The 17641-nt window shown below is 40.8% G+C and overlaps 1 protein-coding gene across 6 annotated transcripts; it reads left to right on the top strand.

The window, feature by feature from the left end:
• Positions 1–118: 118 nt before the first annotated feature.
• LOC105277843 (calcium release-activated calcium channel protein 1) lies at positions 119–17576 on the top strand. Of its 6 annotated transcripts, none has more exons than XM_026971863.1 (5): positions 3953–5824; positions 11941–12140; positions 14569–14697; positions 15268–15623; positions 16673–17576. In XM_026971863.1, exons 1-5 carry the CDS (start codon positions 5791–5793, stop codon positions 16755–16757), a joined length of 804 nt encoding a protein of 267 aa, XP_026827664.1. In that variant the 5' UTR covers positions 3953–5790; the 3' UTR covers positions 16758–17576. The 6 variants fall into 6 exon arrangements, with proteins under 6 accessions (XP_019886738.1, XP_011334820.1, XP_026827664.1 ...); XM_026971854.1 differs by having other exon boundaries at positions 15268–15814; positions 16672–16756; XM_020031179.2 differs by lacking the exons at positions 3953–5824; positions 16673–17576 and adding an exon at positions 119–375 and having other exon boundaries at positions 15268–15941.
• Positions 17577–17641: the final 65 nt, after the last annotated feature.

Below are 17641 nucleotides of genomic sequence, written 5' to 3'. Positions count from 1 at the left end.
AACGAATATCCAGTGGCGGTTTTCAGGCGACGGCAATGGGTTCCAAGCCGATGCTGCCCCACCGTCGCCGTCGCCACCACCTTCGACGTCGACCGCGTGCTCAGCCGTGAGCAGCTGGTGCTCCGAAGAGAGCGGTGATTTTCAAAGGATTGTCGAACGATTCAGGTGTCCCCGGGTCTCTGGGAAGACCCGGGCTCTTCCTCTCTTCTCTCGGAATCCCCCGGTTGCTCTTGACGAGAAGGTCAGGTCACGCGTCTGATATTTCGGCGCTCATCGCGGAACGAGAGCCACCCTGGCCACGGCGCAACGCGAGGGCAACGTTGTGCTCTGGCGATGACGTAGCGTCGGAACTCGACGCGCGCGTCACGGCGCTCTGTAAGTAGAACCGAGTTGGTTGCTCCTTGCGAACAAGTTTGTCTTTCCTGCCGCCGTTCCCGTTGCGGCCTTATTACATCGCGATCGTATTGCGCGAGCATCCGGATGAGTTGGACGGATGAATGATGTTAACGTCGGTTTTGTTCATTCATTTTGCAAACCTGTTATTTGCGCGGAGCATCGCCATGCTAACGTACGTTTCATTGTGCGGCGTGAAACGTTAATAAGCGACCATAAAAATTTGCGATTACGTAATTCACAGTTAACTGTTTCTAAGAACAGCATCGTAAACTTACGTCTAAGTCATCTCAAAATAGTGTATTCGTGTACTGTATTCAGCGCTCGAACGCAATCGTTCACCTTCGTGCGATATAGCCGGTATAATAAAAAACGATAATTGCACGTCCTTATCGTATATTCGTGTCATTAACCATTAACGTTGCGCATGTTCGAGAAAATATGCATTGTGATAACTCACCGGACATCCTTGACGGTTTGTTACGTTCTGCTACGTTTGATACGTTAGATCCTATATTATGCTCTAATTTTTTTAACAAATATATTCTGTAATATTCTGCAGTCATAAAGCACGTTAGATCGCAAGGTCCACGGAATATCTGGCGTATCTAGCGGCAACGTGGCCATCCCTGATTTCGCTGTATCACGCGAACGTGCGATTCTGCAAGAAATATCAGAATTTACTCCACGTGACAATTGCGTAGTCGGTGAAACATTTTTTAAATTCGAATTTATGCCACACTCACCATGACGTAAATTCGCTCGCGCAATTACAGACGGAAACAAAACACAATTCCTTCCGTGAAATTGAGCAGCAATAGAAATTTCACGGAAGTTGCGAATCCGCTTACATTTCTTAGATTGTATTAGCAAAGAAAGAATTAATAAAAGCTAAGCTGCACATATTTTTGTGAAGAACTTGAATCTTCATATTTTCGTTAACGTAAAGCGTTATGTTGGATCGTTCTTATTAGTAGAGCTATCCCATACAGCACAGAAGCTTGCACCAACATTGCAGCAACGTTGCAACTTGCAATGCAACAGTACAAAGACATTGCAGAGATATATATCCGCAAAATACCAGCACACTTGTAGCAACATGACATTAATATTTCGGAAACATTGCACAATCAAAATTTGTAATTAATTCATATTAATAATTCATTTTATTAAAACATTGGAGTCTTCCTATCCTAACGAGATTCGTCCAAATCTATTCGACCAATGATGTGTGTGATGACCAGAATCTGAGCCCGGTAATATGCGCATGCGGTGTTTGTCTCTTTCGACTATCTAAAGAACATGGTGGTTGCACGACGCGAGCATCATTCTAAAAGAAAGTAGTTACGTAAAAGAAAAAGGTAAGTACTTTTTTATAATATAATTATGTCTAATTATAGCACTTGTGTGCTGTTAAAATTTTGTATCTATTAATTATAATAGAGAATCACTCTATTTGCCTATCTCACGGTTTATATCACTATAACCTCAAAATTATGGAAATTCATTAGAAAACTGCATATTAATAGTTGTAATATTTTTAATAACTTTTTCTGTTATAGAAGCTGTTCGTGAAATACACAATCATGCCACTGATGCAGAAATTGCTGAATGCATTTCCAAGTGGCTTGCTCAAGCTCCGGTTAGGATTGAGGGATCAAAGTATGTCATTTTACATATAATTCTATACATACTTGCAGTATGTATATTTTTATGTAATTTTATGCTAATATATGAATTTTAATTCCTATTTTATTTTTACAGGCAACATACAAACAAAAACGAAGAAAATTCAATTATTTAATTAAAGGAAAAATATTTTAACATAATTAAAGGAAAAATAATATTTCAAGAAGAGGATTTTTAAGTTTTTTTTTTCTATAAAGAACAGTTACTTTTTTTATAACAAAAATAGAGAAAATATTTATTTCATTTTTTATTACTATTGTTATATTACATATAATTGTCTATTTATGTTAATAAATAAAAATATTGAAGTTATATAAATAAAAATATTTAAAGTATATAATAATGAATAATTATAATTATTGCAAATTCATTACATTGCAATATTATTATGACGTTTCGTTGCAATGTTCCGAAAAGCGGACATTTTCACATTCCTGCAATCCCATAGCAATGCTGCAGAAACATTTCGCAGTGAATTTGCAATGTTGCTACGTTGCGGTGGAAGATTCCTGCAATATATATGCAATCTGCGTGCTGTATGGGATGCAACACGTTACAAAATTCGAATTTTGTTTGTTCGGCAAACAAGTAAATTATGATCTTCATTCTTCATCGGATAGGAATCGGATTGGAATTCAATGATTTCCACACCGCGCTATATATTCATTTATATATTTATTATACATCTAATAACACGTAACTTACGTTTAGATTTATAACGTAAAAATTCTTTTCTTCCAACAAACTTTATTTCTTTTTTCACCTTATCAATTTGAATGCAGCTTATCTAAGTTGCGGTCCAGTTGATGCTCCAAATGTTTCAAAACACTTTCCTTTGTTTGGTTGAAGAAAAAAACTGATGGAACATGTGCGGAAGCATTTGAAACGTCAACTGGACCACATATAATATTAACAAGTAGTCAATGTTTAATAGAGATATATATATCTATTGATTTGATTTATATTTATTCGTGTGTGTGTGTTCTTACTTTTTTCTTTTAATCATTTCCTTCGCAGACTCACGTTTTATGCTAATGCTGCCTGTATAACCTGTTTTCGCCATATAATATAAGAATCTCTAATTATTCCAGTGGTCTCTTCGATACGAGCGATACTTTTCGAGGGCTTCCATGTGGCAGTGGTCTGTTCTTTATAGCTGCACTGCTGAACTGGTGCAATAAAGTGAGACAAGTATATTTTTTCTCACTCTAACTTATTGCACCGGTTCAGCAGTGCAGTTATGAGTAAAATAAATATATTTTCTTTCACTCTAACTTGTGGTATTAGTTTAAAAGTGCAGCGAAAAAGAACAAACTTTATATCGATGCTAGTGGCGAACGCGGAACATACTAGTGGCACCATCGGTCGGCAACCGCGAAAACTTCCTTGCGCTTTTCCGAGCTCGGTCGATTATATGATGATGCGAACCAACGCGAGTTTAGCGGTTCCATGAAATTTCGCGCACGGATACGTGTAGCTTGCGTGCGTCACGAAACCACCCCCCATTTAATTTTCACTACATACTACCGCACGTTATTATCGAGGCTCGAATCTGGCATCTCTGGACTCGGGGATGTGACGAGGAAACATGCGATATATCGATCAGCAGATTTGAGACTCGATTGGTCTCGCGCGTTCGTCGTACAACAGTCTGATAATCAGACTCTGATTATTCGCTCGTGAGTTGCGTTTTCGCGTGCGGCCACGTAGCCGCAAGCATGCGAATCCTGCAGTCGTCTCTCATCGGCATCGAGCGCCGACGTGTTCTGCGCGAAGGGGCGAGTGAATCGCGTAGCGACAGAGTCGATACGGTGGCTTTAAGGGTGCGCGAATCCCCTGCGGAGGAACGGCCAGCAAGTTTTGCGTAAGTCAATTTCGTTTGAAAATAATACATATGTATGTTTGGCTTGGGATGTATGTTAAGGCTGCGAAAGAGATATTTTTCAACGGAAGTTCAATTTTGTGTACGAGTGGAGTGGAGTTTGAGCTGTCGTAGAATAGGTTATGTTGTCCAGTGTCGCACAATTGACGACGTTATCTTGGATGCGAAGAGAAAAATTTCCTAAAACTGCGTGATTTAAATACATTTTTTCGGAACGTTAAATCAAAGTATCGCCTTCGTTTACATGCGTAATTGGCATATTTGCACATTATATTTATGTACTTTTAGCATAACTTTAAATGCTATAAAATAAATATAAACTACTTAAATAACTTAATTCGACTGTGACTGAGAATTATTTTCGTTTCAACTCTGCGCGCGCGTGCTTATAACGTGTACGTGCAATTTATTATAATATCATTCTTCGGAAAGTATTTACTTTCCGGCAAGTAATCACTTTCTTTTTTTTATGTAGTTATCACACTTATGACGTAAAGCTTGAACTCCGATATTTCGAAGTGGCACGCATAGTCGCGTGCCCGAGTACAATATTGTTTGCTCCAATCTGAGATATCGTACATATTAAAATACCGAGACATAAGAGACGCTGTAATACTCTTTGCCAAGCCTTATCACCAGCTGCCAACAACCGAATCAACCGCTTAAGTCTTCAAAAAATATACATAGAACTTGTTTGGTCTCGCAATAGACTGAATGAAATTAAAAAACGCTCTCAATGAATCTTTCCTCTTATCCGAAGCATCAGGTTTCCCGGTTTGTTGTAACAGCTGAGCTAAGACGCGCGAAACTGCCAGACTCGGGAACTTCCCGAATCATCAAAAAGTATACGTGGACCAAAATTCCAAAATCTATCCGCAATTAATTATTCCAATTTTACATATTACTTCATATTTTACAATTTTTTACATATTATTTCCAAAAACCGTATTGTGCATCTGCGACACGCTCCATGCTCGACGTGTCGAAAAGTGCGCGCATCATCCTCGAGATAGATCGTGGTCCCGTGAGTACAGTTAAAAGGCCGTTATCGCCTGTGACCAGTCGCGACCGGTGATCGGGCAAGCTTCGCCTTCGTACGCGCGATAAGCGCGAGCGAGCGAGATTTCAATTTTCTCGCGACGCGTCCGCCGCTGCCGCTTTCCTCGCTGGCTGCGGCGCGCTTTTCGCCCGCTTTACTCCGCTTTCGAGAGCGACGACGGCGAGGCCACGCGAGCGCGATGCGCGTTATCAGAGGAACGTGCGTCCGGACATTCTCCAGCGTCATTCTAGGACCGACGCCTCGTCCTGTCGGTCCTTTCCTCTCGTCTCGCTTCGAGCAATGCTAACGGTAGTGCCTCGCGTTTCTTCCGCTTCAACAACGGTGCGTGTCTCTCGCTCGCTTTCCTTCATCGCGAACTCGCGATCTTCTTGGACGACGTTGGTTCCTTTGGCGAGATTTTTCACGTGCTTCCTATCGGGATGCAAGCGTGAGCTGCTATCGAGCGTGGTTGCGATGATTCCGGATCTATTTGTGCTATAAATACCGAGGAGTGATATACCTGGTGACGTTCACGTGCGTGATAATGGAAATGTGCGCGATGTGGACCGAGACGCGCCGTTTTTCCATCGACATCGGAAATAGAACCGTCCGAGATCGCGCATAGATGCTTCAAATCCCTCGTCTCGTCGTTTTATTCTTCGTTCGTTTTATTGTCGACGTAATAAGCGATAACTAGCGCTCGAAGTTGTACTTCACGTTTAGATCGGATTGGCTTTGCTGGTATGCGGGTTGACACCGTTCTCTGCGGCGGCTTACCGTTATAAACATGGAAACTCGTCGGCGTGCGGACACCGGTTCCTGTAAGTTTTGCTAGTTCTAATCGAAAATGATTGAGATCGTAAAGGATGCATGAGAAGCAATCGTGACGAGAAATCAGTTTCAGAATTATTGATTGATTTGCTTATTTTTTTCTCATTTGTATGGTAATTTTTTATTTGCATCTTGAGAATTTCTTAATAAGCTTAGTTCGTTCGGTGTGTTTATGAATATTCATACATTCAAATTTCGCGAATAGTTTTAGTATTTCGTTTTTAAACTTTTTTAAATCTATTTTAAGTTTTGCCCGCAAACCGGAACATGTGCGATTTGCGAATACATTTATCGTAGCAATTTTTCTGAGTTATTTTTGAAAAACTTGTAAGATGAGATTGTTATTGTTTCTCTTTGTGCTGGCTTCTTCAGTTGACTATAATCGCCGGATTTCTTTCGTAACACTCTGAAAACGTCCTTTAAAGATCGCAACTCGGACGGTTGCATATTTCTCAGAAATATGCAACAATATATACGAGACAGATCATTGTCAAAACAGATGGTATAATTGCTCGCGACTCCGCGCAACAACAGGATACCGGGAATAATAGACTACCGACGTAACCATACGATTCTAACCGATTATGTGATGTGAGTGATAACGTGACTACCCAAAAAGTCTTCAAGATACTTCTCCGGATGTTGAATAAATCGAATAAATACATGGAAAGACAGAGTCGACACGGCCTTAATTAAGATTCTAGGACAACGCCACTTGGCTGTAATAAATATCATGCCACGTATTCACGATCGCGATTTCCATCTCGGCTTACGTTTCTCGGCTTCAATATTATTTATTGTGTAACTTTGCTATCATTTGTTTCTTGTGATTCTAACTTGAGACACTGATTACATCACGTTTTACATTGTATTTTTCACACCAAAGTTATTTTCAAAAATCATAAGCGTAAAGATAAATGGACGGATTATAATGTACAACATACAGAATGGATTAATTACCGTGTCGTGTGATTAGAGAAGATTGTTTTATAGACATCCAAGACAAATTCTAATAAAATATGTCCTAATATTTTTTATCAGTTTCTTATGCACAATCACATGTTATTACTCTATACGTATAAATCGTGTCTCAAAACTAGTAATGTAAAATAGTATGAGTTGTGATATCCGTAATCAACACTATTGAATGATATTCGAGCTTTTTCGCTAAAGTCGAAGTGAGTAGAGTTTCACGATAATGCGGTTTATTGATTCGAGCCTCAACGGGTTTTCATAGAAAACATGGCCCAAGTAGCATCTGCGCAAAATTTATTTATAATCTATCATAAGTGTAAATCATGTCACGAGTATCGTGACACTGCTCGGCCATCCTATCCACAGAGATCATTTTAAACAGCAACATCCGCGTGTGCAATATTTTCATCAGTAAAAATATATGATTAAGTAGAAATATAAATTACGTAAGAATAAAATTTAATTTGATAAAAGTTAATAGGAGTAGAAATAAGCTTTGTTTTATAAAACGATTAATACTTTTTAATACTTTAAATTTAACATTATCCGTTTTTCTGGTTAAATTCATGTTGTAAAGCATGAAACATTAAGAATCATTGCGAAAATAAATTGCACGTAAAGAATTTTAAATTAATTTTTTTATTTTAGTACCTTACCGACGAGTGATTCTCGCATGTATAATAGCTTCGAGATTTGTGTATTTTTAACACACACAGTTTGTAAAACCATGAATTATGATAATACACGACAACGCTGAATTAGCCTTACATAAAATATCAATCAACGTAACTTTGTCTTATTTTCGAAAAAAAAAAAATTATATATGCGCGAAATTTAATGGCATATTTTATTCGCGAAGACGGCCGAATACTTATTGCAATCTTCCATCTTCAACGTGTTAAATAAATTGGATCGGTCGTGCTAACAGCAATTAGGCTACCGGAGATGCCCTGACCCTGACTAGTTAAATATCGGCGCACATTGGCTCCTCGTCGCGTGGTACATGATCGCATCCTGGACGGCTGCCATCGGAGAGAGATCTAAATAGAATTACATATATCTGCCGATCTCTCCGCCGGTGGCGAGATACGAGTTACGACCACTTTGCGATCAGTTCGTATCCAGCAGATTCCATTCGGTCGCGTCAGCCACCGCACGACGGACCGCTGCCGCATTAACAGATAAACAATGCCTAAAAACGCACCGTCGCGTAGAAAACGTGAGTCGCCGCAGTATATAATTCTCCACACTATTAATATACACTGATGACACGTTAACATGCATCGTATAATAAATACAAGATCGAAAATTTCAGACAAATTCACGCGCGCGCACGACCGACGCGGCGGCCCGTCGGCGATCGTCGGTCGTTTTCGGTGGCGTTCGGTCATGTTGTGTCGCCGACGCCGACGCCGACGCCGCCGCTCGCTCGTTCATCAGTTCGCTGGCCGGTGTCTCCCGCGTCTGTCGTTTGCCGTTGGTGTTCGCCGGCGCGCACGCTCGCTCGCGCTAATTTCCAAACGCACGGACGGGACACCGGAGGCAGCCTCTCACGAACGACGTGGACCAATGATGCGATAGTGCTCACCGAAAAAAAAAACGCCCGTCGAGAGCGAGGACCATCGCTGCTAGTGCACTCGCTATTGTCCATCATGACTCTGCGACGCTCATTTATCCGTGCGAAAACGGTAATTCTAACTGGACAACGATCTTTTCTTTTTATTCCATTGTTTGTCTATCTATTTCTTACCAGTGCTCGAAAATTCGTAACCGTATGATGACCGTACTTTCGCGTTTTTATCGCCGATCGCCGGGACGCCCGACTCCTGATAGGTCTCATGGAAACTCGGCGATGGGGATAATCGTGGTTTGCGGAGGAGTCATTAAGGGGGGAGCCTGCTTTAGAACGTTGAAAATAAGGTATAATTTTACGAATTGTTTTTGGAGAAACTATACAGCGGATCATTATAAAACTTTGATGCATTTATTAGTACATGTTTAAAGATAAAAAAATTATTTTTTTATTTGAATATATCGCCTGTAGAGGTCGTCCTGGAGGCATCTTAGTGCAGCCGGCATTGTAAATTCGTGAGCATTCTCCTGCCTCCAAATTTCATCCAAACTGAAAAATTGAAATATTTTCTCGTTATTTATGAATTCCCATCGTCGATGAACCTTTAATATTCATAAAAACATTAAGTTAAACAATTATTTTTGCATGAAAAAGTTCAAAAACTTTGTCTAAAAATCGTACTTTTGTGTTCTAAGCTCCACCATTTTGGCACTTTTCAACTTTTTTCTTCTCTCTTTGGTTCATCGACGATGGGCATTCATAAATAACGAGAAGATATTTCAATTTTTCAGTTTAGACGAAATTTGGAGGCAGAAGAATGCTCACCAATTTGCAATGCCGGCGACGCGGCTGCACTAAGATTTCTCCAGGACGACCTCTACAAGCGATATATTCAAATCAAAAAATAATTTTTTTATCTTTAAACATGTACTAATAAATGCATCAAAGTTTTATAATGATCCGCTGTATAGTTTCTCCAAAAACAATTCGTAAAATATACCTTATTTTCAGCGTTCTAAAGCAGGCTCCCCCCTTAATGATCTGTACGTTGCAGTCACTCGGTCTCGTCTCCCGGTTGCATCAATCGTGATATAATTTCGTGCACGAGCTGAAACGGGGATCTCGTCGACATAGCGCTGTCGGATTCTATATTTTTGGTGATATTGGCACGGCATTTTAATGCGCCGGCATTGGCAACGATGACCGCGTATGGCGACAATGCCTTATAGGTTTTCGCGTGAAAGCGGAAAGTTTCGCGGGTCGGCCCGTTCGTCGTCGGTCCTGAAATTTGCTGGCCGCGAATCCGATGAGACTCGTCTCGCTTCTATGTTTGTCCTCCGCAGCCGATTCGCCGCCGCCGCCGAGGCGGGAGGATTACGTATGTTGCGATTTGTTGTGTCGGTACTCACCAGTGGCGTAATCGACGCAACGAGGGTCAAAGTTCTGAGTTATCAGTGCATCTACGATGCTAGAAATGAAAAAGTAAAAATGTAAGATAAGATAATTTTCAAAATGCGACCGGAAACGGAAGACGAAAAACAAATTTAAGGCTCATCGCGAGAATTTATCATTAGCCCATGTTGCAAGACGTTGCACATGATGTTGACCGTTTTATATTTTACTTTGCGCATTATTATTATGTACGATGTATTATTGCGCGTATGTATGTATTCGTTATTAAGATCATTACGAATTCAGAATGGACAGGTCAATAATAGGTGCAAAATAAGTTAGATCAATGTTCGAAATATTGGAAAGGATGAAAATTCGTTGAATTTGTCGAGAGATTCACAGGTATCGGTAGTTACGCCGTTGCGTGCGATGGATGCGAGAGAGTAGATGATTACGTGATCACTAAGGGCGATTATCACCAACGGTGCGAGACGCAAATGTACAAACCGCTTTAAATGAATCAGCGTTTAAAATTGTAAAATCGCTAGAGGCGATAAAACGTATTTGTAAATTAAATACCACTGGGATATTGACTGGCAAAACGAAACGCTCTAAAGGAACATTTGCGGAACTGCATCAAATTTATAGACGAGCATAAAACTTTAAGGTCTTATGAAAATAAATTAAGTCGACGATAAACACTGAAACGTTTCGTAGCTTTCCACATATCGTGTAACTATTTCTGTTTGCCGATTCGTTCGATTGATAGTTATCTGAATCTTTTTCGTTTGAAATTATCATTTCAGAATTTACAGTATAATTCGAGGAACTCCAATTTCAATTTTCCAAGACTTAAAGTAACCAATTAGTCTTGAAGAACTGAGTAGTAAAATGGCACGCTTGAACGGAGAAAGAGCGAGCCTGTGCGTAGCTATAACGAGATAGTAGCCATCACGTTGTAACTCATAAAATTAGGCATCTTATTTTGATGTTTCGTTTGATGTTCCGTTCGCATAGGTGTCACGAGTTTGACGTATGCCGCTATAACACAAGCGCAAATCACGCAGGCGCCACAAATTTCGAATCTTTACGTCCTTTTGACGTCGAAATCTCGAACATCTCGGAGAGCGTCTCTATATTCTGCTCCGACTTAATCGTTCGCTCGAATCAGCGATTGTTTTAAACGGCGGTTTGACCCAGACCGCTTTCCACGAGCATGCGTTGCATTTCCGACCTTGCGCACGTTACACGAATGCGCACAGTTGACGTACACGTGGTCGGCGAGGACATACATCCGCCGAGGCGCGCTGCCATCCGCTTCATCAGCTTCCTTTGTATCTTCCGATGCTTCTTCATGATTTGCTGATGGTTCATCCGACTGCCGTTACTGGTGCAATCACCCGCGACCGGCAATATCTAGCACGAGCTGTTCAATTGATGCGTTGATTAAAGCGAATAGAGCAGCGTGTCGCGTTTCATGACGCCGCGTCGCCGGTCTTCCGACAAATCTCCGCACGAAAGTCTGCGTTTTTCTCGTCGAATCTTGGATCTGGCATACAGCGAACTAAATTAACGATCGCAAACTGACGAAAGAATATATTCAAGATAAATCCGGCTGCATTTACATAGCCGTGCTACAAAGTGTACATTTTGGCGCTTGTGTACGTCGGTTCGCAAGTTATTACGTGACGCACGATGTAAAATTGATGTCTTGCAAAACTGTAAAAAAAGCGGTTATCAGAGCCTCGCTCACGCTGCGGCGTTGAGTCAGAGGCAGCCTTATGTTTTCACTCTCTTCGACGCTCGTACACTGTCCCACGTTATCGAAGCATCGTGGGGTTCGAAGAAGTGGAGATGAAAGTAATCAAGATTGATGTGGTCTAGAACGCTGCAGGAATTCCTCTGTACGAAAGGGATTTATTATAACAAAGGGATCCTTCATTTCGCTACTCGCATAACTCTCATGTCGCAGCGGATCAATTCGTACACCGATATTCGCTCTTCGTATCGACGTTGCGTCATATTTGGAGAGACGCGTGTAAAGTAATTTTTTATGTCGTTCGTGTTTGCTCTTTCTTTGCGCGCGACACGTCCTGAGCAGTTAGTTTTTTGTTGGAAAGAGCGCGTGACTGGAAGGCCTTCTCATTCATCACTTTTATGTTGCAGCTCTGCACCGAGCCGCGCAAGAATCAAGCCTGATGTCCGTATGGTCGACCAGCACCGGGCGCAATTCAGTGTTTGGCGTGGAGAACGGCGGAGCAACGCTCCCCACTTCGCATTTGCCGATTCACGCACACGTGGCGGATGCACACCTGCGCAACGTTGACGGCCACTGCTTTCACAAACACCACAACTACTGTCGTCAGGTCGGTAGATGGTCCCCTTAGTGATTATCCTGCGGGCAGCCAGGACGTTTTCCTCTCGTACGCTCCGTGAAACGCACTTCCATGTTACACACGCACGTTTGCCACCCTCCTGTGCCTCGTCCCCCTTGACTATTCTTTGGTCTTTCGCCATTTTTTGTTATATCGCTACGCCTCCGTGTAGAATTGCGTCATATCTTCTCGTTGCCGTCTCATTCGCCGTTAGTTTCTGAGATAATTGATAATGATCTCTATTGCCGCGAATAGGATAGCAGAGAGGATAGATGAGGATACCAAGAACCGTGTCTCTTGCATTCTAACATTGATGCTACGAAAAATGAATTTTGCGGTCGGCGTGATGAATCAGTTTTTTGATGAATTGCTGAGTTTCTTTCGAACTATTTGTTTTTTTCTGAGTATGATGTTGCAACTCATATTTGCTTAATCCGCATCACGTTCTGCCAAGATGACGGAGTGGCACGTTCGCATATTTTTTCTACAAGGATCGTGTGTCTTTTGTTTTTTTTATTAATAAACGGTTTACGTCTAGACATACGCTAATTTAATTTGCTTTAATCTACGTTTCACAGTTTTCGAAGTGCTTAATCTTATTGTTTGAACAATTTGTTGTGATGCCACCATATGTAATTTTTAAGTAGTTGTAGGTAATGTTGCGCATTGATTACCCGATGCGATTAATCAATTAAGCCTCGATACGATATCATTAGCTTTATTATACGTTATTATACTTAATTTAGTTCAACAAGTAACACACGCGCAATGACATATGGCTTTTTGAATTCCGCTACTTAAACTCGGCTATAATTACGCTACATTCAAAACTGTTGCTATATCTGGATTTGCGTGTAATTAACCGTATATTCCTCAGTGTTTCATTCCACATGTGTTACGTATCGATGTTCATCCGGATGTCGTGCGTAATAATAACGTAATAAATACTACTTTGTGTCTTCTTATTATTCGCTGCAAAAAGGCTGTATTATCTTCAGAATTGGAATTTATAATAGCAATACTTTTATCAAATAAATGCTAAGTACTTTCGATATATCAATATGATATCTATATTTAACTAATGTAGATTTCATGTAAACGTAGATGTTACGTATTCTTGTGATCTGTTAAAATTTTGTGATTTATAACAACATTGTGAGTAGGTAGATGGCATGTTAGAGATTAGTAAAGTTTGTGGCAATTAATAATACATGTGTTAAAATGTGACGTAAGTTGATGTTTTCATCACGCATGTTTCCTCTTTCTACCTATTGGTTTAATGTATGCTTTGCCATGTACACTGATCGCGCGTGTGCAATCACCTGTCTGTTGTTCGAAACTTGACGGAAAAAGAAACGATAATTTGGGGAGAATTTACACTTTGGAATCAGTACTATTCAAAGAAGCGTGAATACTTAAAAGTGCCGTTTGTATGTCAAGTTGTCAAAATACAATCAAACAGATCTCGAGTCAGTCATATTTTTTTCTAGCTAAACAAACAAAAGGCTGGTATCATGTAGTAAACGTGTCTTCTCACTTACTGTCTGATCATTTACAACGAGTTATTAAGTCATTAAGTAGTCCGGATTGCGTCTAAATTTCGATACAAATATTTTAACGATGTGTATTGAACTTTGAATTTTGTTTTTTTCTTTTTGAAAATTGCCTATCCTGTTATAAAATTAATATATGACAAGTTGTCACAATGTATGTGTTTAATCTGATTCATTTCTATCTAGATGCAATCCGGATTATTTAGTTAATGAGCTAATATTAAATATTAGGTGTATTAAATACGCGCTAAGAGACAATATTATTTATTATAATTATCTCATCATTTTAAATTTAATTAATTTAACATATTTGCAAGTCCATTTGTTTAACATTCACTAAAACAGATGTCTTAATTATATACAGATTACTGATTATGAATCGAATTGAGTAGCATCTTGACAGCAAACGAAACTGATGAGTCGCATTTCAGTCGTGCATGCATTAGTCCGCGAGTGTTGCTCTCGAAATGCGCGTGTGGCCCTTTCTCATGCTTGCCAGATTTCCCGCAAGACACACAATTTTACCGAATAAACCGTTACTACCGCCAGCGTCTTTCGTTTTTACGTTTTTTCATTAATTTTCCTTATTATCTGTTTCGTTCAGCACCCATTGGTTTTTTGTCCTACGCGGGACTTTTTGGCAAGCTCTCCCGTTGGCACCGACATTGCCACCAATTTCCGGTACGTGCCTTTCTTACTCGTGCTTAGGCTGTTTAGAGAGAATTACACCCGATCTTGCAAGATTAATATCGCAGGCGCTTCAGTTCTTTCCTTCGTAAGAACACAGCGTCGTTCTTCCTGCCTAGGTTTGCTATTGTATCGTCCAGTCTGAACTAATCGTTCCGTCTTCACATTCTTTTCGCCAGTCGACGATGTCGCAAGCGGGAGATGGCCTTCATACGCCGGGTTACTTATCCTGGAGGAAGCTACAACTGAGCCGTGCAAAGCTCAAGGCATCAAGTAAAACGTCAGCCCTCCTCTCTGGTTTCGCTATGGTAAGAAAAATATCGCTGACGCAATGTCAATCAATCCTTTCATTAAGAACGTTCAACACTGATTATACAATTCTTTTATACTTGAGATTATTCATGAGCACACCAGTGCATCTTCTGCAATGATTAATTCAGGATAATATGAATGCGCAGTTTTAGATGATAGTGGATTCCACTGAAGATGTATAAATCTTTATTGCGGATATAAATGAGAAAATTTCTTGCAATTTCATTGAAGAGTACAGTCTGATTGAGAAATAGTGAACCAGAAGTGCGTTTAAAAATTCGGTTAGTTACTAAATCTCATACTGCGCGAGTAAAAATATCTAGATATGAGATTTTGTAAATTATATTGTATATAGATCTAAATTTTTTTCACAAAAGCAATTTGCAGTTTTAACATCACATCTGTCTTGTTCTTGAATCGAGTACGTGCTAGCAAGTTTGCAGAATCAATTGTTCTACGCGTGATCTTTAATGTGTGCGAGCGATAGTTTATGATTCTCAATGATGACGCCCACCGAGAGCTAAAGAGTGAAAAGATCAATCATTGTCCGCATATCACGCACGCAGGTTGCCATGGTGGAGGTGCAATTGAATTCCGACACGCAAGTTCCACCGGAGATGCTGATCGCCTTCGCTGTGTGTACGACTTTGCTGGTAGCTGTCCACATGTTAGCACTGATGATATCTACATGCATACTGCCAAACATCGAAGCGATCTGCAACCTGCACAGCATCAGCCTCGTGCACGAATCACCGCACGAGCGTCTGCATTGGTACATCGAAGTCGCATGGGCTTTCTCCACGTTGCTCGGGCTCCTACTGTTCCTGGTGGAGATCGCGATACTTTGCTGGGTGAAGTTCTACGACTTCTCTCAGGTGGCCGCCTGGTCGGCCTGTATCGTGCTGATACCGGTGCTAATAATCTTCCTCGCGTTCGCGATACACTTCTACCGTAGTCTAGTCGCGCACAAGTACGAGGTCACGGTGTCCGGTATACGGGAGCTCGAGCTTCTCAAGGAGCAGATCGAATCCACGGACGTCGAGGGCAGAAACGGCCTCAACCTCGTGCAGACCGGGGTGCATATCGTTTGAATCGGTCTTCCCGGTCTTTCTCGCTCGCCATCGCCGCGGGTTTGGACTCACGTTCGATGCAATAAAGAAGAGATGCTTGATGCGGCAGAAAGGAATAGAATGTCTCTCGCGAAGCCAACGTCTGCTGCAACGTCGTTGGAAAGTGGAACTTCGAGCGTGAGCAGACTTAAGGGGGGAGCCTGCTTTAGAACGTTGAAAATAAGGTATAATTTTACGAATTGTTTTTGGAGAAACTATACAGCGGATCATTATAAAACTTTGATGCATTTATTAGTGCATGTTTAAAGATAAAAAAATTATTTTTTTATTTGAATATATCGCCTGTAGAGGTCGTCCTGGAGGCATCTTAGTGCAGCCGGCATTGTAAATTCGTGAGCATTCTCCTGCCTCCAAATTTCATCCAAACTGAAAAATTGAAATATTTTCTCGTTATTTATGAATTCCCATCGTCGATGAACCTTTAATATTCATAAAAACATTAAGTTAAACAATTACTTTTGCATGAAAAAGTTCAACAACTTTGCCTAAAAATCGTACTTTTGTGTTCTAAGCTCCACCATTTCGGCACTTTTCAACTTTTTTCTTCTCTCTTTGGTTCACCGACGATGGGAATTCATAAATAACGAGAAGATATTTCAATTTTTCAGTTTAGACGAAATTTGGAGGCAGGAGAATGCTCACCAATTTGCAATGCCGGCGACGCGGCTGCACTAAGATTTCTCCAGGACGACCTCTACAAGCGATATATTCAAATCAAAAAATAATTTTTTATCTTTAAACATGTACTAATAAATGCATCAAAGTTTTATAATGATCCGCTGTATAGTTTCTCCAAAAACAATTCGTAAAATATACCTTATTTTCAGCGTTCTAAAGCAGGCTCCCCCCTTAAGGAACACGACGAAAAAAAGTCGCCCTCTTCGTGCGTGTCGATGTGCTACGGACATTACGGAAGATTCGATTAAACAAATAAGATTTTCCCCCCTTTTTTTACATACGCGTGTTTTCTGTGATGTAAATTATTGTAAGTGCAACGAAGCTCGGCTCGTTGATGATGAGCGCGTTATGTAATCGTGTCATTAGTTCTAGGGAGATAAAGACGACATTATTGTACATACAGACACACAACACACATTCCTTCATCCGCGTTGCGACTTAAATTATAGGAAACATGTAATAATACTACGCTTTAAGGGTATGCATCTTAAGCCCTCGTGTATTCGCCACACACGGCTCGTGGAGCTTTTTACGACGAGCGGAGAGGATTGCCTTTCACCGGAATGCAACGTGACTGCTTCCGCGATTGAATGTACTTATCTCGCGAGGAGCGTGCTTTTATCCGAGAAACGCGACCGAACATTTAACGTTTCTCAAATGTACTTCGACAAGTTGTACAGGGCGTATCAAGAATACGCGACGTTCCGTAATTTCCATCGCGATACAGAGTCGGCATTCTTCTTAAAATACAAGCTTGTTACGCGATTTCTCGTGCAATCGATATTTCAAGTATGTGATTCTTGCTTACGTACATTATCCGCGTGCGTGAGCACGTACATTGCGACTGCCGTAAAAAGTGGAGCAACGAAATGTAAGAATGTAAAGGTAGCGGAAGGAACTGGGATGGGATACATGACTCCGCGAGTAACGTGAGACATTTTGGCGAGATCACGGGCAACAGTCAGGAACATCGTCCACTCATCACTTGTACATACTTTTCGGCGCGTGAGTCACGCGCCGGCGCCCGCGACAGCGGCGTGCAATTGCCAAAATAAAAAAGTATACGTGAAAATAACGTGTGTGAAAATTGTACGTTGTATTTCCTTTTAGGTTCGTCGCGAACGTCAGAAGA

Source organism: Ooceraea biroi, chromosome 1 (assembly GCF_003672135.1).
Source record: "Ooceraea biroi isolate clonal line C1 chromosome 1, Obir_v5.4, whole genome shotgun sequence".
In the NCBI taxonomy this organism is placed as follows: Eukaryota; Metazoa; Arthropoda; class Insecta; order Hymenoptera; family Formicidae; genus Ooceraea; species Ooceraea biroi.
The sequence above is the reverse complement of the archived record's forward strand: the minus strand, read 5'-3'. Positions and strand labels throughout refer to the sequence as shown.